The sequence below is a fragment of the Leopardus geoffroyi genome, chromosome C1 (genome assembly GCF_018350155.1).
Source record: "Leopardus geoffroyi isolate Oge1 chromosome C1, O.geoffroyi_Oge1_pat1.0, whole genome shotgun sequence".
Classification (NCBI taxonomy): Eukaryota; Metazoa; Chordata; class Mammalia; order Carnivora; family Felidae; genus Leopardus; species Leopardus geoffroyi.
Window position 1 is genome coordinate 94,901,417 of NC_059328.1, and position 23,316 is coordinate 94,924,732.

The following is a 23,316-nucleotide window of genomic DNA, read 5'->3' on the forward strand; positions in this document are numbered from 1 at the left end:
CGCGCCCGCGCCGCCGCTCGTTCCAACCCTGTCTCCCTTTACGGCAATCGCGAAAGTGTCGCGAACGGGCCGCCGCGGATCAGAGTCACTCAGTCGCCTGGAGTAGGAGGTCTTATTTCTAGCCGTGTGCTTTCGGGGGTCGGGGTAAGGCTGCCGGGCTCGGCCTGGGGAAGGTGGCCGGGTGTGACGGACGTGTTGGGGGCACGACTCTCGAGCGGGGTGGAGAGAGAGCTGCATGCTCTGGGGTGGGGCGTTGAAATATTGGTGTGTAGGGACCCGAGCGAGGCGAACGCAGTGCTTCCTCGCGCCGGCTGCCCTCGCGCGCGGGGTTGTGGGGAAGGCGAGGGGCGCCTGCTCTTCTGGCCGCAGGTGGAGAGATTGAGTGGCCAAGTGCCAGCGCGGGAGCCCGGGGGCTGCTGAGGGGGAGTCGGGATGCGGAGAACCTCGGCGGGCCGGGGCTGGGCGGGCCGAGGGGTGGAGGCGCTGCCCGAGTGGAACCGACCTTGCCTAGTCAGGTCCACACCCTCCTGCCCAGGTGCTGCCAAGTCCACCAGCGTGTTGCATCCGGTGCCGGGGTGGCCTTCTTTTTGGAATGCGGGCTGGGCCACGCTTCTTCATCAGCAACTTTTCTAGAAATTTCAGCGTATATTGACAAGCTCCGAGATCGCCAGCTAGGGTTTATTTCAGCAGCGTTCTTGGAAGGAGGAAGGACGGGAGGGTTGGTAGTGTTTGCCGGTGTTCCCAGGATCACTGGGATGAATGGGATTACAGTTAGCCGCGTTTAATCTGTTTTCTCCAATTCGGTGCTTGGCGTTTCTGTGTCGTTTTGCTGTTTTGCATCCTTGGTATCGGATATATAATTTTTCTTGAAGTCTCTTAGTTCATTAATGAATCCATATTATGGTAGTCAAATTTAGTGTCTTGTATGTAGCCAGAGAGTAAAGATTCCGTTTCGACTCTCGAGCTAGTAGGAATGTGTTCAATGCTTGTGTTTAATTGACTCACAACACAAGTTAGACTGTCGTAAGTCATTTAGCATTACTACTTTAGAACCATTGGCGTTCACATAAAGTTCCAGCTATCCAAGTTCTAAAAGCATTTATTTTGCCGCTTATTCTGTGCTGGGAAAAACCAGTCAAAGCCCCTTGTACAACTTGTCCCTACGATGCTTCCAATTGAGAAATGAGTTCGATGAATCTGCCTTTTGTATTAACCTGTTCCGACAAAGGCACCTTTATTTCTTGTCCAGTTTATAGATTATTACCGAATATTTACCCCTGTGGTTTCATAAATTTATTCTCTTTCCCACACCCAGTCTCTCCTGAAATTTACATTATCAACATTTATTCGTTTGAGATGTGTAACTCTAAACTTTGTTATAACCCAAATTACATTTTATTGCATAGTCTGTTTTCTAGGAGGCAGTAGACAGACATGTTCTTTAAGCTGGCTAAAAGTGCTTGGTGATGTTCTTTTGAGGGTCATGCTGTGCTGTCTTTTTTGATGGAATATGAAAATAATCTATAAAATGCCACGCTTTTGCTTTGCTTTTTTTTTTCCTGGAGGAAGTCATTTCCTTTTTTTAAGGAATGCAAGATTTCACTTCAGCAAAACAGTAGATCTAAATTGTGTTACACAGTACTGTTTTTGCTTCCAAGTCTGCTGAAAAGGCTTTTGTTTTTGCTAACTTGTTCTATGTTATCACTTGTTAAATAATGCTGAATGTAATCCTGTGATCCTATTAGTTTTCCTTTTATTTTTTTTTTAACCTTTTATGATTTGCTCTGCCACCCAAATAGTGTTGGCCATTACAGTTTTCCTTTAGTAGTGCCATAAAGGTCGGAAAGAGCTGTGTTGTCACCAATTTCTGTGAAAAGACTATAAACATACTGCTGAATCAGTGCAGCTCAAAACTTGGCACCCTGTGATGTGGGGGGTGGGAAATCTGGAATTTCACACTTCAGGTTGGATATTGTGTAAGCTTACCTTATGCTCTGCAGAGCAGTTGGAGATTCCTTTTTTAGTGGGATGCTTGTCAGATGTTCCCCAAAGCTGAACCCAGGAATAATGTAGGCAGCATGCCATTATCCTCAGCTGCTATAAGCACAGATGTTCTATGCCGTAGATGTATGTCCACAAAATGTGTGTAATTTTAGTAAAGGTATTCGTTAAACATCTCTGATTATATTTTTGTACCTTCATTGGGCTTTTCATATAAATATTCATGTCTGCACAGAGAAAATCTTTTGTTAGACCATACGTGCCCCCTCCTCTGGACTCCCACAACAGTTTATTCAGAGCACATTGTAACCTAGCTGTTTATAAGACACACACACACACACACACACACACACACACACGCCCTGAGCTTCTTGGGGGAATGGATGGCACACTTCAGTTTTTCTGTTTCCTCAGGGTCAAGAATAACTAGGTGCTCATTAAATACTACATAAATCATTTTTGTTCCTTGTTCCATAAATAAGTCCTAATTACCCACTTAGTATTAGGTGTGGTATGAGATTCTTGGAAAAGAATGTTGTGACAGGTGTGGTCTCTGCATTCGTGGAGCTTATAGACCAGTGTGGGGAAAAGACCAAAAACAGTACAACAAACAAAAAAATTCAAAATGTGGTAAGTGCTATGAAAGGAATATTGCACTGGGGCCAGGAAGGGGAATTTGCTGATTACAAGTAGAAAGGTTACAATAGCTGTAGGCCTGTGATCAATATTTATAGTAAACTGGATTCCAGATAATGGGAAATTTTTCAGTTTAAAATATTCACTTTTACTATTATGATTTGTGAAACATATTCTCAGTTAATAAGCTGTGCTACAAAATTACAAATTTATAAGCTCATTGATGGCCTTTCAAAACATCAGAACAAATTCTCAGTTCCTTATCTATAAACCTTCCTCAATTCCTTCCTTCAAACCTCTGCATTGTCTGGCTTTTCAGACTTTATTGTATGTCACTCTTCCATCTGATTTACTGCTGTCCAGCCACAGTGATCCCAAAGGTACCTGAACAAGACTTGACTCGGGGCTTATTCCCTTGGACAGTTCTTTCTCCTGCTTTTGGAATGGCTACCTCCTTTTCTTCCTCTGAATTTGATACAAATGCTACCTCTTCATAGATTTCAATTACCTTATCTAAAATGTGCACCCCTATTTTCTGGCTGCACACTCTTTTCCTCATAGCCCTCATCATAGTATGTAATGCTGTTTGCTCATTTACCTGTTTTTAGTTATTTCCCATTTGGACATGGGAACCGGGACTCCCGTTGTCTGTCCTGTTTACTGCACCAATATTGGCTGAATGCATTTGGAACTTGGAGTTCACTTTCTCATAAAAACTTATGACTGGTGGTTGGTAGGCTAGCCAGCAGTGATTTTAACTCCTTACATTAATTGTTTTAGTTCCTTTAGTGTGGCATAGGCCTGACTCTATGTAAAAATTTCAAGTGGCTAGAATAATTTAGTATTTGTTTCTCTTTTCCATATTCCCACATCCTATTTCCCTTTCTCTCCATAAAGTTCGATCTTCCTATTACAGTCACCTACCCTGTTGCACTCCCTTGAGATATGCTTGCTTTTCATGAGCTGAAATGCAAAAGCTCCTGTTTTTTTCTTGAGATGGTTTGAATTGCAATAGCGTCTAGGTCCCAGATGTTATGGGATGAAGGGAGAGTAGAGATGGGCTTGTGTCAGCTACGACAACCTCTGTGTCTATCTGAATGTAGTGAAAGTAGGTGTCTGTATGTCAGGGGCTACATGTATCCGAATTTATATTTGCAATCTTGTTGCTGATAGCTTCACAGAGAGACAATGTTGCCAAATCTCAGTGTTTAAAAACTCCTTGGCCTTTTTTCTTGTATGAGTTATGCAAAGGCTAGATCTATGTAAAAATCTAGAAAGGTTTGTCAAAGTGTAGATTTTTTTAAAGAGAGAAATAAAAGGTAAAAAAAAAAAAATGTAGGTCACAGAGGGAAAACACTCAGAAGGGAGGTATCAGTGTATCATACAATCCTGCCAAATGCTCAAACTTAAAACCATTAGGATCAGTTACTTGTAGTTGTTTAGTGCCTTCAGCATGTCACCTGTTTTTTGTTTGTTTGTTTGGTTTTGGTTTGTGTGTGTGTGTTTTTTTACAATAGGAAAATGGAACACCACAATAATGTAAATTGAGTTGACTAGACTTTTTCTTCCCATTTTAAGTTGAATTCTATAAGAACTGATTTATTATAGCTTCCAAATGTGAAGATGAATCATTTGACCACAGAAAATATGACTACTATAAGGCTAAATATTTGGTGGCCTGTCACTTTCTCTAAAATGATTACAAACCAGTTGTTTGGCATTAATCAATTGCTTTTTGACACAGTTGGGTGTATGGAAGAATTCTTTGAAATAATAAGATATTATCTTTGGTTTGCCTTAGTTTAAAAAATTATTTCAGTATTTTTATACTTCAGAGCACTTTAGTTAGCACTGGCAATTCTTTTTAAGATTTTTGAAAATTTATTTAAAGTAGTTGATGATTACAGTAACTTTTCTGAACCAGTTATTGAGATACATGATTGAGATTTTGGATGTCGCTATAGATCATTAGTGACATTGAAACTTTAGAATTTGATATGTATGGGAATAGGAGGAAGAAGTCTTGCACATGTTTAATACCGGGTCCATTGCTGAGATGTCCTAGTCCCTGTATCACATTCTTTATTCCCATAGTGCAACATTTCTGGGAATTTCATATTGCATTTTGGATAGCTTTCTACCAGAAGATTGAAGTATACCTCTCTTGGTTCATTGCCACTACCCTTTTAGTTCTATTGAAATTGTTCCTTTCTTTTCCCCCCCTTAATCCTCTTATGGCTTTCCTCTCTTCTGCTTTTTTTTTTTTTTTTTCAACGTTTATTTATTTTTTTTTTTGGGACAGAGAGAGACAGAGCATGAACGGGGGAGGGGCAGAGAGAGAGGGAGACACAGAATCGGAAACAGGCTCCAGGCTCTGAGCCATCAGCCCAGAGCCCGACGCGGGGCTCGAACTCACGGACCGCGAGATCGTGACCTGGCCGAAGTTGGACGCTTAACCGACTGCGCCACCCAGGCGCCCCTCCTCTCTTCTGCTTTGTAACCATGAATTTCCTGCAAAGTTCCTTACTCTTTTCCTTTTTTCTTCACACGTAATCCATTCGAGAAATTTTCTACTTTCTAAAAGAACTAGACTTTAACTTTTAAGTTGATAACTTGAAATTTTCATCTCTTGCTCAAACTCCAGGTATTTGATCTTGTCTGAAACATGTCTGCTTAAAAGTTACTTCTGTGTGTTTTTTACCTCCATCCCTAAATCCCCTTCCATCACCCTTCAAACCACAATAACTGGTTTACTTTCCTCACTTCCCTTTTTGACAGTAGTACCACTAGTCTCTGACTGTTGATTCATGTTTTCTTCTGTTCCTCCAGCCTTCATATCTAATTCCTAAGTGCCTTCCCAGGATTCTTCCTTCTAAATAGAAGTTACATACAGATTTGACTTTCACACTTCCATTTTTACTACCCTCGTCAAATGTTTGAGGTCACCATACTAACTGTTGAGTGTTCTCACTTTCTGTGTTCTGATAAATATACGTGTATATATATATATGCACATATGTATGTATATACCCATACATACGCATATACATACATATATACATGACTCCCCTTTAGTCTTGAATATATTCTTGCCATTATTTTCTTATGTTGCTTAGTGATTTACAATAATTATGTTATCTTTAATCTTTTCTAAGTCAAGTGCAAGTACTTTTGGGATTAAACTTAAGGTCCTTTATGAACAGTCATCACTTAATACACTTATACTTTTTTTCTTAACTACCTCAGTTCATCAGGTCACTCTGCTAATACATGTATTCTGTCCTCTTAAAGTTAGGTTTGTGACTGCTCTTCACCCCTGCCTAAAATACTCTCAATATCCCATTCCACTAATAAGTTTTTTTATCTTTCAGTTTAGTTTAGACAGAAACCCTGTGTTTGTGTGAACCCCACTTACCGGCTCTATGAGCTTGGACAAGTTAATTAGCCCCTGTGCCTTAGTTTCATTTTCTGTAAAAATGGGGATAATTAATAATCCTGACCTAGAGTTATTGTGAGGATTAAATGAGTTAATATGTGAAATGTGCTTGAAGCATTAGTACACAGCAAGTGCTCAGTGTTAGCTATTAGCATTAAATAAATAATCTGATTTAAAGCCCATTTTATTCAAGTCATTCCTCTGGTATTAATACTAATTTGCTAGCTATCTTTGGGTATGCCTTTGGACCTCAGTGTCCATACATGTGAAATGACTAGATCATTTCTAAGGTTTATTCCATTATATTACTGAAATCAGAGTGAGATAGAAAAAAAAAAAGTGAGAGCTTTGAATTCAGTCAGACAAACTATAAGGTTTCAGGAACTATATTACTATTAATTCCCTTAATATTTTTCACCTGAGAGTGAAGTTATATGACTTCTTTTGGCTCACACATTTAGTAAGAATTAGAACTAAAAACAGGTGCCTGGTGTTCTGATCCCTGTTTGATATGCATTAGTCTGTTACCAGTTTAAACTTTACTGACATTGACATAAATAGTGGCTGATAGATACATCTTGTTCTCTTTTTTCAGGTAAAGACCAGCCACAAAAAGCTGTGAAACAAAAGAAATTATTCTCTTCAAATAAAAGGCAGCCAAGATCCATGAGTGGGCATCGATCAGCAAGGAAACGATGTGGAGATTCTCACCCGGAGTCCCCTATGGGCTTCGGGCATATGAGTACTCCAGGGTGTGTATTAAATAAATTGTTTCAGTTACCTACGCCACCATTGTCAAGACATCAACTAAAGCGGCTAGAGGAACACAGATATCAGAGTGCTGGACGGTCCCTGCTTGAGCCCTTGATGCAGGGCTATTGGGAATGGCTAGTTGGAAGAGTTCCCTCCTGGATTGCCCCAAATCTCATCACCATCATCGGATTGTCAATAAACATCTGTACAACTGTTTTATTAGTCTTCTACTGTCCCACAGCCACAGAGCAGGTAAGGTGAATTTCTTAACAGATTTGAGCATTTGTTATATACCCAAAACAATGTAATTGGGATTTTAGGTCATTTTTGTTAAAGATAAGATGATTTGACAATTATTTATCAACTGTTCTAAAAGATCGTATCACACATACTATTAATAAAGCTTATAACTACAGTCTATTTTGTATACTCCGCTTATGAAAACCAGAAGCAAAGGGTGGAGTCTGATTCTGGTAGGTATATTAATGTCATCAGAGATTAACATGTAAGGTAATCCTTTTAAAATCAGTAAATCTCAATACAAAAAAGTTTTTTTAATGGCTGGATTTTTTTTTTTTTTTTTTTTTTTTAATTTAATTGCTGAGTGAAATCCTAGCAAAGTTGAAAATGATCAGAGAAAAAAGGCTCTGGTAGTGAGATGGGGGGCTCAGTCTGTTAAGCGTCCGACTTCTGCTTGGGTCATGATCTCATGGTTCATGAGTTTGAGCCCTACATCGGGCTCTATGCTGACAGCTCAAAGCCTGGAACCTGCTTTGGATTCTGTGTCTCTCTCTCTCTCTCTCTGCCCCTCCTCCACTCACAACTCTGTTTCTCTCTCTCTCTCTTCCTCTCTCTCTCAAAAATAAATAAACATTAAAAAAAATTAAAAAGTGGTTTCGTCTCCATTCCAGTGAGAATTGTTTGAATATCCCTTTTCTCTTCCTATAAATACATGTGACAGATAGACCTCAGATATATCTCTATTATTCTAACAAGGCGAAAAAATTTCTGTTCTGTACCCTGCAATGGCTGCCTTGAAGAAGAGAAGCAGTTATTGCTGACAAGGACTGTCTGCCTGGGCCCTTCAGTACAAGTCTCTCTACTGCTGGTCCCGCTTTTTACCCTCTGTACCCGTTACTTAAAACCAAAACTGAAACTAGAGCTCTTCATCAGAATAGGTAAATTGATGTTTATCTCTTTGGTTTTGAAACTTCCTTGATAAAAAGGGAACTAAAGTAGTTAGGTAGATGGCACAACATTTGTTGTGCCCCTCCGAATGATCAGTCACACCAAGAAGATACAAGGTGATTCTCAACGAAAGGTGTCAAACGTGACTCTGAACCATATGAAATCATAGTGGTCACAAGGATTCCTTGTCTTCTTTTAAGCTTGAAGTAATCATTTTTAAGTAGTCTTTTCAGATTATTCGTTCTTCGTGATAAAATTATCACCATCCAACCCCTTGTCCCTTTCTGTTTTTATCAATTCATTTGTTTCTCGCTCTCTCTCTTTTTTTAATATTTACCTATTTTTCAGAGAGAGAGACAGAGTGTGAGCAGGGGAGGGGCAGAGAGAGAGGGAGAACCAGAATCCGAAGCAAGCTCCAGGCTCTGAGCTGTCAGCACAGAGCCCAACACAGGGCTCAAACTCATGAACTGTGAGATCATGACCTGAGCCAAAGTTAGATGCTTAACCGACTGAGCCACCCAGGTGCCCCTACATACCTCTCTTAAAGTAAATGGCTACTGAATGTCACAGTTACTTACAAAACACATTTTTTTCCTTCTTCCAGTTCATTTCTTAATCACCCTTGAATACTTTTAATTCCTCTTCTCCTGTACAAATACAGTTCCAAACAGATTGTATGAATATATTTCTGATTTTCTATCATTTCCTTAACTATCTTGCTTCATATCAATCAGGAAACTTAAAAACCAGTATGATTGTTTAAATGTGTCCTGGGATTCTTTATCACATGTCCTTTGAACTATTTTACCTGTGACTTATTTGAGGACCTGATAGCCACTTCCAGAGGAACTTGGTTCAGGTCTCACACATCCTTAGAGTTACAGCAGAACAACAGGGGTGTGTGTTAATTCTAATGGAAGCCCTCCAACAATCCTAAGCTAGTTCCACAATAGGGGTCAGGGAATGAGAGCAAGTTTAAAGGTAGAGCTCAGCTACTAATATTTATTGAACACCCCAGAGTGTACCAGGTACCAGGTTCCCTATAATACTTTTCCTCAGCCTCTGTGCTTAAGTGATTTGGAATTATTGGAATAATCTTAGAATTAGTTTAAATCTTTGAGGAAACTTCCAGAATGAGAACTAGTTGAATCAAATAGAACTTTTCAGAATGGCTACTAGGAGGAATGAAGGTAGAACATGACTGAGCTGCTGTTTGTTTGGTGCTCTGCAAGGGAAGGTAGTGTCCCACAAAGGCTAGGCATGGATACATTTATAGCTGCACAGTAGAAATCCTTGTTAAGCTTTAGATCACAGTGCATTAAAATAGGTCATGGCTGTCTTCCATGATATGCTCTTATTATCTCTGTGATCTTCAGTAAATGACATAAATTCTCTAAGTCACAGTTTATTCTTTGAAATTTTATTTTGTGGTACTGAAAGAAGTAAGATTATCCATTTATAGTACATAACACATAATGCTCCATAAGTAATTATTATTTCATTGGTCAAAAAGATTATGTAATATGTTCTTCCCCACAATTTTCCTCCCATTCCTCATTTCTTCTAATAAAATACTTATATATGAAAGCATGGATATTTTTTTCTTTATCACTGTTTTGGAGTCAGAGAGTTCCATAAACTTATTACCCAGGGACATTCTCATTCATTATGATTCTAATTCCTTTGGGCCTTATTCCAGTGGGTGAGCATTAAATTTCATGTCTCCAGATATTGTGAACTTTCCATATATTTATGTTACTGATTTCTTTTAATACATTAGAGTTTCAGATACTAGTCTTTCTAATAGAAAAGAATGTCACTATTGTAATGGTTTCAGCAGAGTTTGCCTTTTTGTTAGAAAAAAAACTTTCCAGTAGATGGGAAAGGAAAATCAGTCCTTATTTTTCAAATTACTAAGGTAGAACTATAGGCTTAACCCTTTAAAAAAAAAAAAAAGAAAAAAGCTCATCTATTTATTTAGAGAGCTTGCAAATGCGTGCACACAAGAAGCAGAGAGAGAGAAAGAGAGAGAATCCCAAGCAGGCTCCAAGCTGTCAGTGTGGAGTCCGACACCGCATTCAAACCCAGCAACCCCAAGACCATGACCCGAGCCGAAATCAAGAGCCAGATGTTTAACCGACTGAGACCCCCAGGTGCCCCATCCCTTTTTGTATGTATACCAAAATATACTTGTGATTTATTTCTGATACTATGTACTTAAATCTCCTTAGCTAGTAGCTTTGATTTTACTATCATAATTTGGAATTTATCTTGCAGCTTGATATATGTTACATATGCTTGAGTTACCCTTGCAGCCTAAGACAGATAAAGGAAATTGGTATTAGCTATTTCATACACAGGAAAACTAGAACGAACTGAGCTGTATGTTGTTACCAATAAGAGCTCTATCAGGTTTAATTAAAACTTTTTGAAATATGACCATAAGAGTTTTTAGTTTTAATATTCATTTGTTTTTGTTTTATATTGCTAAATGAAATTCTTTTGATCTGACTTACTAAATGCGTGGTCCAGGATGGTAACCATAGCCACGTCTGGCTGTTGAGCACTTGAAATGTGCCTAGTGTAGCTGAGGAACTGAGTTTTTAGTTTTATTTAATTGTAATGAATCTAAACTAAAATAGCCACACATGGCTAATGGCTACTATGTAGGACAGTGCAGCTCTAGAGTTACTGGATTCCTGTAGGGGCAAAAAGCAGTAGCTTCAGAGTCTAGAAGGTAGGGCTTCTTAGTCACACAAGGTTAACCAATCTCTCAGTGAACTTGCGCATCAAGTATGGTTATGTAACCACAGTGATTGCTTTCAGGGTTTGTAACTCTGTCCTAGGGGAGGCTTACACTCTGGTCCTTTTGATAGCTTCAGTGTTCTAAAATATGAGACTCTAAGAAAATGTTTAAGAAAAGATCCTTACCTTTAATATTGGTAACTAAGTAGATGTCTGAGAGCAGCCTCTTTGCAGTGAAGAATATGAATATTATTTGCAGCTCTGCATAGTTTTAATTTGCTGCTCTGAGCACTTAATACTCAGTTTAACTTGATAACCAATATCTGAGAAAATACCTTGTGATCATAGAAATTTTTTCATGGCATGGGAAAATAGTGAAAAGTGATATAAAACACTCTTCTACTTTCTTAAAGAGAACACACCGAATAGAAGCTCTCCTTTTTTAACACATAGCATTTAAATTCAGTATTAGGGGTTCAGTTTCTGCCTGGGAAAAGAGAAATTATTCCTTGAAAATGTGACCATAAATATTTGAAAAATAATGTTCTAAGCACTCCGTGTGCTAGATCATCATTTCCCTACTGTTGTTCCATTGAACACTGATGAGGTGTGTTGAAAAATAGGTTACATGCTCAAATGAGTTTAGAAAATGGCAGTATGTTGTGTCTCCCTTCTCGAATATTCACAGTGTGCATTAGCAACATTAAGGGCTGGAAGGAGTCCTGCAGTAAAGAAATGTTTAACATTGTTTAACCCAGTGTTTCCCACATGTGTTAAGCATGGAATTCATTTTCTTCATGCAATACCTATAAACATCCTCGAAATCCAATTTGGGAGAAACTGTACTAGATTATTCATTAATTGACTCAGCATCTAAATGTTAGTTATTCTAACTAAATGTTAGGAGGAATCTTATGGACGTTACCTAGTGTAACCTCTTAGATAACCTTACAAAGCAGTTACCCAGCATCTACGGTGAGCAGCCCTCCAAAGCAAAGAATGTGATGGTTTTACAATTCTGATTGTTTCAAAAAGTTTTTCATTATGTAACCCTTGCATTGTCTCCCTTAGCTTCCAACTAGTTGTACTTCTCTGGAGAATGAAGACAAACTATCTGCAAGTAAACCGTTATCAGTGAAACATAGTAACGAATATGTCTTAGTAATTCTTGTGTCTTTTGTTTCACAGGCACCTCTGTGGGCATATATTGCGTGTGCATGTGGCCTTTTCATTTACCAGTCTTTGGACGCTATAGATGGGAAACAGGCAAGAAGAACCAATAGTAGTTCTCCTTTGGGAGAACTTTTTGATCATGGTTGTGATTCACTATCAACAGGTATTGTTGATTTTTTAGTGTTAATGATTAATAGTGATAAAATTAATATGATAAACAATGTTAGAATAAAAGGTTTATGGTGTTATGGCATCAGAATAAGTGATTTATATCAAATTTAAATGTTTTCAAAAGACTATAAATATGATTAATATTTGTTCATTATTGGCTGTATTGGGAGATTTAGAAATTAAGTTAATTTCTACTTAAATTACTTTTAGCCTAAATATTATTCTTTTGGCACCTGTGATATTTAAAATCTTAGGACATAATTATCATCAAAAATCTCATAAATTGTAGACAAGAGTGCAATAGTGGGAGACCAGGAAATCTGTGGTCTTTATATTTATGTGGATATTCTGTAAACATTTAAAATTATGTTGTAGACTTGCAGTATAACTGGCAATGAATGGGCTTGGATAAAAAGATTGGAAAGAGTGGTGCCTGGGTGGCTCAGTCGGTTAAGCATCTGACTCTTGATTTCAGCTCAGATCATGACCGTGTGGTTCATGGGATCGAGCCCGGTATCAGGCTCCACTCTGTCAGCACTTGGGATTCTCTCTCTCTCTCTCTCCCCCTCTCTCTGTTCCTCCCTCACTCATAATAGACTTGCTCTCTCTCAAATATTTAAAAAAATTTTTTTAAAGACTGGAAAGAAATATATATACTAAAGTGCTGGCAATAGATGAGTTATATATTAGGTTATAGGCAATACATCTTGTACTGTTTTAAGAATACTATTTTAGTATTTGGAGGGAAAAAAGAGATTTAGAAACTAAATGACAGTTTCTAACTAGTCTTCCTGGTAGGAACACCCATGCCCTCACAACACTTATTTTTACTTAGTTTTTTTCTGTTGGTTTCTTGTCATTTGGCATAGCATTTAAAATATTTTTAAAGAAACAAAAACCCATGGTAGCTTTACCTCCAGAACTCAGATATGCAGATGTAGGCTCCTGTGAAAATCATTGTTTCAGCGTGTCCTGACAACAGCTTCCTAAGTAGAGGAGAATGAATAGCTAAGCACTCATAATTCAAAGGACTCAAGAAACACTCAAGACTTCTACTGAATACAAAGGCTTAACGGGCACCTAATTTAATCAAGTGTATCCTATTTTTTTTTTTTTAACTGTTTATTTATTTTGAGGGAGAGCTTGCATGCGTGTGTACCAAAGGGGAAGGGGCAGAGAGAGAGGGAAAGAGAATCACAAGCAGGCTCTACACTCAGCATGAAGCCCCATGTGGGGCTCAATCTCATAACTGAGAGATCATGACCTGAGCCGAAAATGAGAGTAGGACACTCAACAAATTGAGCCACCCAGGCACCCCCCTATTTTTTCTTTTAAGTGGTAATCTTTTTTGTGGTGTACTTTGAGTTCCAAACTTTTATAGGACATGTTTTTCTGTATAAGTCACCCATAATTATATCTGCTACATATGAAAAGATAGCTATGGATGTAAAAAACAATCAGTCCTTTTGTGAATTATGTAGGTCTTTAGTGTTTCTTCCTCCGCCAATAATCACTTAATGCAATGTCTAATATGTTTCAGGCACTGTTTGAAATCCTTTACAATATTGATTTATTTTGTCTGGTTTTTATTATCATGTTACAAATGAGGTAACTGAGGCACAGGGGAAGTCTTTCTTTTTACTCTGTCCTGTAATTTTTTACTGTTCATCACTATCACTAAACTGGGAGGATACTCCAAAAAATGCTCAAGTATTTTAGTTGCTTTCAAGACCTTTGGTTCCACTGAGTGGTATAGTGAAAAATGGAAGTGAAATTATGGGGTGAAAGATAATGTAAAAGATTATATCCTGCTTTCCTGGAACCATAGGTACCTGAGACAAGATTGTACATTCATAGCACGTCTTTTTTTTTTTTTTTTTGCTTTTTTTTTGCTTCATCTAAAAGCATTTCCAGCTCAGTTAATGTTGGTTATTGAGATTGTTCAGTTATTATCGTGATCTTTCTTTTGCAGTTTTTGTGGTTCTTGGAACTTGTATTGCAGTGCAGCTGGGGACAAACCCTGATTGGATGTTTTTTTGTTGTTTTGCTGGAACATTCATGTTCTATTGTGCACACTGGCAAACATATGTTTCTGGAACATTGCGATTTGGAATGTAAGTAACACTTAACAGTGATTTTTTGTTTTCTCTTTCAGATATGGAGAATGTTGCTTTTACATATCTCAGTATTAGGAATTGATCAAAGCACTAAATTAGTTTAGCAAATAGAAGTTTAAAACTCTCATTTTTGTAGCTGCCTAATGGTCTCTGTCCGTCCATCACACTGTTTAGAAGGAAATATTAGGACCTCCCAACCAATATTTTTAAAATAATAATGAAAAGCAGTGGCCCCTCCTCACTCATACCCACTTGTCTTTTCCTCAGATAAATTCACTGTATTTTTCCTGTATTTACCTTAACTCCATGTTTTATTTTGACATACGAAAATGCATTTTCAGGAAAGATTAGATAGTTTATGAGAGCAGAGAGCAACTCTCATCTCTCAATATCATAGCTTAATTAGATTTTATTCTTTCCATATTATTTGTGAGTCTATAAAAATCTAAGCTCTTAATAATTCAGTTGACATAAACACACCATATAGGTTACTACCACCAACAAATGCCCAAGAATTTAAAAAATGAAATACAAACTCCTTTCAGACTCCAAAACGTATAGTTCCTACCTGTTGATCAGTACTTTTTCATAAATATTAATGAGTAAACTCATCTTGGAACAAGGTAAAGGGTGAAATTCACCAACTGGTGTTTAATTGCCACAGATCCGATTTACACGGCTCGAGTTAGTCTTATTTTTTTCATGGTGTCGAAGTAAAAGAGAAAGAACTTGAGAAAAGACTTTGAATACTTCATGAAATATCCAAATAAAATCTCTGATTGCAAATGATAGGAGAACATCTTAACCTAGTCTCTTTCAGATGAATCATTAATGGATATTTAAATTTTAGATCCCTAATGAACTTAGTTTTCTAGCTCTTGTAAGAGCCAAATGCACAGAAATCCAGCTGTTCCTTACAAATTCAGTTCAAATTGTTTTTGCTAAACTTATTTAAACAGAACTTAAGATGTTCTTAACTTATGACAGTAACAATAATTATTATTTTGGATGTTAACTAAAAGACATGTCCTGGAAGAATTTTATAATAAAGGGGTTAGAAGACATGGTTAAGGCCCATCTTAAGGTGACAATAGTAGACATGCATGTCCAATTAAAACTCGTATGCTTGTGCGTTCATCAGTTTAAAGATGATCAGTGCTCAGGAAATATTGTAGATTTCTGATACAAAAAAAAAAAAAACAGTAATTGAAAATACTGTGTGCAGATGTTTTTTTCAAATTGTTTTTATAGCCTATATCTCAAGTTTTCATAGTATTACTCTGCATTGGTAAAACCACAAAATATAATGGACTTCCAAGATCACTTGGTTTGCCCTAATTCAGTTTTAATTTTTAGTGATGTGACTGTTTTCAAAAATAGCAGAACTTGTAATATCTGGATTTGACATAGTTTGTTTCAGTGGTTATTATCTCATAGTTAACTTGCAAGCCCTTATTTTGAAAGTTTATTTATCATCAGCCCTAATAAATTCTCTTTCCCTTTCAAGTAAAGCAGCACCAACCATGTAGTATGGGAACTGAAGGAAGGAGAGGGAGTGAACCATGGAAGTAGGGGAAGAGTAAACAGTGTTTTTAGGAGCGATTTGTTAGCACAGCTCTCAATTTGCCAGTCTTAGAATGTCCCTTGTGGTGTATTCCTTTGATAAAATATGCACTTAGAGAACTGTGAGCAGTTCCATATTGTTAGACCAAAGATGCCTGTAGGGGAGTGGCAGGAGATAAGGCTGGAGAAGATCCAGAAAATCAGGGGATTTCTATGTCCTGCCAAGAAATATGAGCTTTTTTCCTGAATCTGTGGGGAGCCTTTGCAAAACCGAAACCAGGAAAATGACAAAAGGACAATTGGAAAGAGCAGTCTGGCAGCATTCGGAGGGTGAATTGGCATGGGCTAGTACAGAGGTAAGGAGGTCCTGTCGGAGTCATCAACATAATTAACATGAGGAATGCTCACACCTGAACTAGTGTGATGACAGTGCTATCAGAGAGAAAGTCATAGTCTGGAGAGAGGCTGAAGAGGTAGAAACTGTAGGACCTAATCTCTATCTGCAGAAGAACCTAGGTGAAAGGGCGAGTTCTATCAGCACATGTATGTGAGGGATTTTAGGCATCCAGATAGAATGAAAATAGCTTAGAAAACTTAGAAAGCAAGCTTAGAAAGAAGCCTATGAAAATTATTGAACAGCCAGAGAAGGAGGCATACCAGAATGAAAAGCCAGAGATTTCAAAAGAGAACAACGCTGAATGCTGCCAAGACTCAAAATGAGGACAGAAAATTGTACACTAAATTTGGCGATCTGAGGCCATCCGGAGTAGTTTTCTGTAGTGGAAGGGTAGAAGCCAGATTGTAGGGGATGGGAAGTGAAGGGACTAAATAAGCATGTGGTACAGGTGATGTACAGAATGTGTGGCTGCGATGGGAAGAAGCAAGGCATCTGTTAGAAGAAAGAACATAGGTGCAAGGGAAGGAGGGTTTTGAATTTACACAGAAGAAATTGGCTAGAGAAGAGATTGAAGATACTTGGGGGAGAAAAGAGAGAGATGGATCTACGGAGCTAGACTGATGAAAATGCAGGAACAATGTTTAGGGTAACAGGCAGAGGAACTAGGTGGGAAGACACTGTCCCACTGAGACTATAGTGCTTCTTTGTAATGGTGTGAAACTAGATACACAAATATTGGAGCCAATTTAAATTTAATATCTCAATTTAAATTACATATTAGTATTACAAGGGATTGGTTTTGATTTGGAAAATACAATTTTCTGAAATCCTGCATTCATATTAAGGCAACGCTATTTTTTTTTTTTTTTTTTTTTTAAGTAAAAGCAGATCTCAATAGTCAAAGAAATGTGCTGCGAGTACTCACATTTAAGGAGATATTTTTCCAATGTAATGGGAACATATGGAATAATAGAGATATCCCTAAAGAAGTTTTAAAAATGCCATTTAAGATTTCACATTCTTTTCAAGAGCAGGTAGAATAGGCTGATGTATAATAGGTTGAATATTGAAGTAAAGTTTATATGTGTGGAGGAGAAAGTCTAAATTTTGTTTAATTAGAAAAGAATAAGATAACCTTTCAAGTGTAATTTGACTAAAAATACTTTTTTTTACTATTTATTTTTTTGAGAGAGAGACCGACAGAGCTTGAGGGGAGAGAGAGGGGCAGATAGAGAGGGAGACACAGATTCTAAAGTAAGCTCCAGGCTCTGAGCTGTCAGCACAGAGCCTGATGCAGGGCCTGAACTTAGGAACCATGAGATCATGACCTGAGCCAAAGTCGACGCTTAGCCTACTGAGTCACCCAGGCATCCCTGACTAAAGAAATTTTTTTAAATCCCTTACTTTTCTTACTCCTTTTTGGAGAAACATGAAAGCGGCCCTTAGGCACCTTAGGAATTTTGTTTTAAAATATTTTTATTTTAATTGTTTTATTTTGGTGGTTACGCACAAATGAAAAAAAATCATGAGGATTTCTTTTTTATATATAATCAATTTAGGTTGTTGTGTGTTTAATAACCATATAGCATATTTGTCAAATAAGAGATATTGATTTGTTTTTCTTAATCGCCTAGTGTCACTAATTTTAGTTATTATTAAATTTGCTCATATCTTGACCAAAAATAGGCACCATAGTTAATTCATTTTTAACTAAGTAATTTCCATTCAAAGTCAGATATTATGAGAAAGTCAATGTGTTTTGGATACATCATCTCTGATAGTATGACTAAATCTTCCAGCATTTTGCTCTGATCACAACTGAAAGCTGCCTTGTACAGAGAATATTAGTACCTGTCACATCTAGACAGACCCCTGTTTTGACAGTGTTTCTGGACCAAGCAAGTAGAGGTCTGATAGAGATGAGTACTGCTCACTGGGACCCTTCTAGACCCAACTTAGCCTGTTAGGATTTTTACTAACTTGGATTTGAAAAACTGGGGAGGGAAGTGGACTCAGAGGCTAGAACTTCACAGAAGAATTGGGTCGGCCGAAGAAGATAAGAATTATGAATCGAAGTTCATTTGTAAACATTTGTAAAATATACTTTAAAATGTTTATGGGTTATACTAAATGGAAGAGTTCACATTTCCTCTCTTAAGGCTTAAACCGTGTATATCTAGATATTTTAAAATATATAATTTGTAGATGTATATGTAGAATCATTTTTTTTTTTTTTAATTTTTTTTTCCAACGTTTATTTATTTTTGGGACAGAGAGAGAGCATGAACGGGGGAGGGGCAGAGAGAGAGGGAGACACAGAATTGGAAACAGGCTCCAGGCTCTGAGCCATCCGCCCAGAGCCCGACGCGGGGCTCGAACTGACGGACTGCGAGATCGTGACCTGGCTGAAGTCGGACGCTTAACCGACTGCGCCACCCAGGCGCCCCTAGAATCATTTTTTATAAATCAAATGCTTAGAAATTCTGGACAATCTCTAATAAAACTATTTATGCAAAATACTGGCCTTAAAGAAATCCTCCACACTGTGAAAGGTAGAACTCTTAAATTATCATTTCAGCAAAAAAAAAAAAAAAAAAACAATAACAAAACTTTTCACAAGTCAAAAAAAGAAAGAAATTATAATAAATTGAACTAGATCAGTATATCTTGCCTCAAGTGTTACCTCCAGACTATTGTCTGTGTATCAGCTTGAGCAAGGCCCAGAACTTTCATTTCCTAATTTGTAAGTCAGAGTTTTGGATTTGATGGTATCTAAGGTTCCTTCTATGAGCCTATTAATTTTACAGATGCTATTTTCAGTGTACTTACTATTTATAATTATAGCACGTAGAGTATTTAGTACACTTTTCAATTCATTTTTCCATACTTACATTAGCTAAAACTATGTAAATACATAACTTCTGACTTTTTCTTTTCTAGTTAAATGAAAAAAGTTAATAGGCTATGTATTCTGGTAGTCTGGCAAATCCAGTTCAATTCTTACCCAAGAAATCTCTAAAGTATAAGTATTTGCAGATATCATAGTAATTAAAAACTGTTAATGTTATAAACTGCTAATGTATAATCCACTTTTTGTGGATTAAGAATTAGGAAGCTCCCTGTTAAATGCCCATATAGGATATTCATACCTTTAGAAGTTTAAGACTTACCATCTGAACTAATAACTGTCAAAGATTTTCCTTTCAGTTTCTAGTTTCCCTGTGTATTTTTGTTAGTAAGTCATTCATTTGGACTGTGCCTATTTTAATTTTATCAAATTGTTAGAGATAAGATCTTAAAACAACTGTTTATATTAATGTAAAGCCTAGATTGCAGTTTGGACTTTAAGATCATCGGGTAAAATCGTAGACCTGTTTCCATCACATTTAGCATTCCTAGGTTCTTAATTTTGATTACATGGCTTTGATTTGAAGTCTGTTCTACACTGCCACTCCTTTTGCCAACATCCTTTAGTGATCACATTAGACATGTTACTTATTTTTACCACTAATAAACTAATCCAATATAGTAGAGAGTTATAATGCTGGTATGGAATTAAGGGAAGAGAAAGAGGAAGAAGGATAAGATTTTAGACTAGAAATTATCAGGAAATGGGACAAGGAGCTGACCAGTTTTATTTTGTTCTGACCATATCCAAAGAAGTCATAGTTTCCCCCTTGCCCTTTTCACATACGTGTGCATTTTTTTACTGAATAGCAGAAGCAGGAGCATGATGAGATGTGGGGCAGTGAAGGGGTATGAGATGATTAGTGGTTTTTCAAACACTTAGATAACTGTACACTGGGGCTTCTGGAAGCACTCCTCTCGACAGAGAAGTCTGGATAGGTTCTCGCAGAGAAAGGACCTATGTCACAGCTAATGTGATTATTTGGCAAGTAGTGTTCACTACTTGGGTAACTAAGAATTAACTGCATTTTTAGTTCTAGTGTTTCCAGCTGCCTATTTACAAGTCATGTATTCAGTATGTTATAGTTTGAATCTTTACACTTTTCTACTATTTTGGTTTGGGTAAGAAATATACATGTTTGCATAAGGTTAGTAATAGTATTGTATAAATTGTTATTGAATCTTTAGATGTCTTTATAAGGGTAATGCTACTTTTTAAATGTTTTTGCTACCTGTAGGGCTCTTTGGCAAAAGCTCTGAGTAAAGTTATTTTGAAATGTTTGTTTCCTTATGCATAGATTCGATGTTACAGAGTCCCAGATCATAATTATAATATGCCAGCTTCTCACAGGAACCCTGGGACCTTGGTTCTGGAACTTCACGGTAACTGCTAGAATATTCATGCTGTCCAATGAACAGTGGCGTGAACTCAATAAAGACAGCACCTTTGTCATGCACAGAGTAATTAAAATACAAAAAAAATAAAAAGTCTTCTGGTGGTATTTCACAGACAAACAGGTTATTAGAAAACAAATAATTTTAATATATATAGGGCAATAAAAATCCACCCTATTAAAATTTTTTGAAAATAATATTCCTGGTGATTTGATGCTAGAAACAATTATCTCTCTCACTTACCCTACTGTACCTAATATCATTTTTGCTCTTTGTAATATTTTTAAAACAAATACCTTTCCACCATTAACTAGATTTTTTTTTTAATTTATATTTTGAAAACAGAATAAAGCAAGCAGAGTTTCCCTTTAGATAAGCAAGTTGAGAAGATGCTTAATAGTAATGTAGGAAAGATTCTGTTTATTCCCTTAACTCCTTTAGAATATTCTTTAAGCAATCTAATACCGATTCTTCTGTTTCTGTTTTCAACGATCTTAGTTTTTAAAAAAATTAATGCTAGAAGCTATTCCTATTTGTATTGTTTACTGTTTTCTTCTCTTATTGTGCTTTTAAAACTAAGTATCCTTTGCTTTTCATGTTACTATAGCCATCTGTTGAATAACATCCTTTTTCAGGTTTGGTTTGTTTTTAGTAAATACATATTTCCTTAATGCTGAGTAAATAATACATCTTTTTTTCTCTCATGTTAAAATTATAATTTAGACTTTATGACTTTTAAAAGTTCAAAAATATTTATTAGGAAAGAGTTTCCCAGTAGAATAGTCCAGAAACTTTCACACTTTAGTGTGAAAGGTTTATTCACAAGCAAAGTAGAGCTTAAATTCCATTTATTTTGCAGTTCATGGAGTGTTTGGGGACTGTTCATATGGACACCTAACATATTGTTCTAGCAATATGGGGCTGCATTAGGTTTCCTATATTGAATCCTCATGCTCCAAAATGTTTCAATAATGTGATAGAGTAAGTCTGGTAGCAGAGTTCTTTGTGAAAGGTATCTTGCAGCATTGTAAATCCATTTATTCAGTGGCAGTAGAGACATCTTTGGGGACAGATTAATAGTGAGGGATAGTTTACATCTTTTTTTCAAAAGAAGCTTAGACTTTGGAGAATACTGAAAAGTACTATAGACATGATTTAGAATCAAAACAAAAGCCATTTTTTCATTTGAATTTACAATATACTTGCAGAATTATTTGTGGGGTCTATTTTCCTGGGGTAGAATAATGTGCATAGTTCAGAATGTGTCATTTTTAGTCCCCCTCTACCCATAACCCATCTTCTGGTTCTTTTTCCAAAGACCTAAAACTTTATGCTCACTGCAGTTGTCTAGGTAGACAATTTTTGATAGCTCATTTACTATTTTTAATTGTACTCACCAAAGGTCTTTTCTCCCAGTGTTCTTAGTGAAATTAATAGTCAGGATATTGACTATATTACTTTCACCTTGTTTGTGCCTGATAAAAAAAGTACCTGTATTTATAGAACCTTTCCTATTAAAATGTTTCTAGAAACTAATGCAAATCTGTTCTTTTACCAGTTGCTAACTTGCAGAGACTTTTTTTACTTTTAATATTTGTTGCTTTAACTGGTTTGATCATTGCAATGAGACTGTCAGATGTTTGTGGGTTTTTCTTTTTCCATTTTTTCAGAGTTCAGGGGGAAAATAAGCTTAAGAAAGAGTTCATTATAATTTGTTTCCAATTAATTTAATTTATTAGCATCTAAACTTGGAATGCTATTACCATTTTACAGAAAGTTGTGTTAGAATACAAGAAACATCATACATGGACACCTTAGTGATAACAAGGTAAAAACTTAGCACAGATGTTTACTCCAGTTGATTAGTAAACTAAAAATCAGAGTTTTAGCACCACGTAGGTACAACACTTCCATTTTCTTTCAAGGCACTGCCATCTATTATCTCGGTAACCTTGGAAAAGTCCATTAACCTATCTGACTTTCCTCATCTATAAAATGGTGGCAATAGTTCCTACCTCCTAGATAGTTGTGAAGATTGAGTATCAAAATGTAATGTGCTAGCTTTAGTGACTGGCATATAAGTGTTTGTTACCACTATTATTTTTATTGATTTTAAGACCTGTGTTAGTAACTCCCAGAAGTTGCTAGATTTCTTCCAGAATTGATTGTGCTAGTTTGAGAGGAAGAATAGGTCCATGATCCCTTCATTTAACTTCATCACGATTATTACTAAATGAGGTGAGAGGACTCTCCTAATTCTTCTGTTTCCAAGGGTGATAAGGGTAGGCTGTCCCCTGAATTGTGAGACCTAAGCTTTAGCTCCTTTTAGAGGACTTATATTCTAGCCTTTGGCTATTTTTCTTCTTACTCGAAAATCACTGGATGGGTTGTTGTTGCAGGTGGTGTTTTTTAGTCTTCTCAGATAATCTAAAGATCCATTTAGTCCTTCATGTGGTAGATAATAAATATGGTTTTACATAATTCAGCTTATCTCAAAAATAGATGCTTAGACTTTCTCTGTATGTAACACTTTTTGAGAGTGTGTGTGTATGTGCCAACAGGAAGGGGCAAAGGAAGAGGGGAGAGAGAGAATCCCAAGCAGGCTCCATGCTGTCCGCACAGAGCCCAAATCAGGGATCAATCCCACGACTGTGAGATTATCACCTGAGCTGAAATTAAGAGTCAGATGCTTAACTGACTGAAACACCCAGGTGCCCTGTACCACTTGGTTTTAAAATATCATAGTTACCATTCAGCTGTCTGGTTAATATTACCTAACATTAAGCTTGCCATGCCCAGATTGTCCATTATCAAGGGTAGAAAGTAATATTGGA

The 23,316-nt window shown here is 36.9% G+C and overlaps 1 protein-coding gene across 3 annotated transcripts in view; it reads left to right on the forward strand.

Moving 5' to 3' along the window:
* Positions 1-14: 14 nt before the first annotated feature.
* Positions 15-23,316, forward strand: part of CEPT1 (choline/ethanolamine phosphotransferase 1) — a 36,936-nt gene continuing 13,634 nt past the window's right edge. The window contains exons 1-5 of one of the 3 annotated variants that reach the window (XM_045478614.1): positions 24-144; positions 6,669-7,078; positions 11,948-12,095; positions 14,076-14,217; positions 20,386-20,470. In XM_045478614.1, the coding sequence (XP_045334570.1) occupies positions 6,740-7,078; positions 11,948-12,095; positions 14,076-14,217; positions 20,386-20,470 (714 nt within the window). In that variant the 5' untranslated portion in view covers positions 24-144; positions 6,669-6,739. Of the gene's footprint in view, positions 145-6,668; positions 7,079-11,947; positions 12,096-14,075; positions 14,218-20,385; positions 20,471-23,316 lie in introns of all 3 variants that reach the window. The other 2 variants (XM_045478613.1, XM_045478612.1) reach the window with 2 other exon arrangements.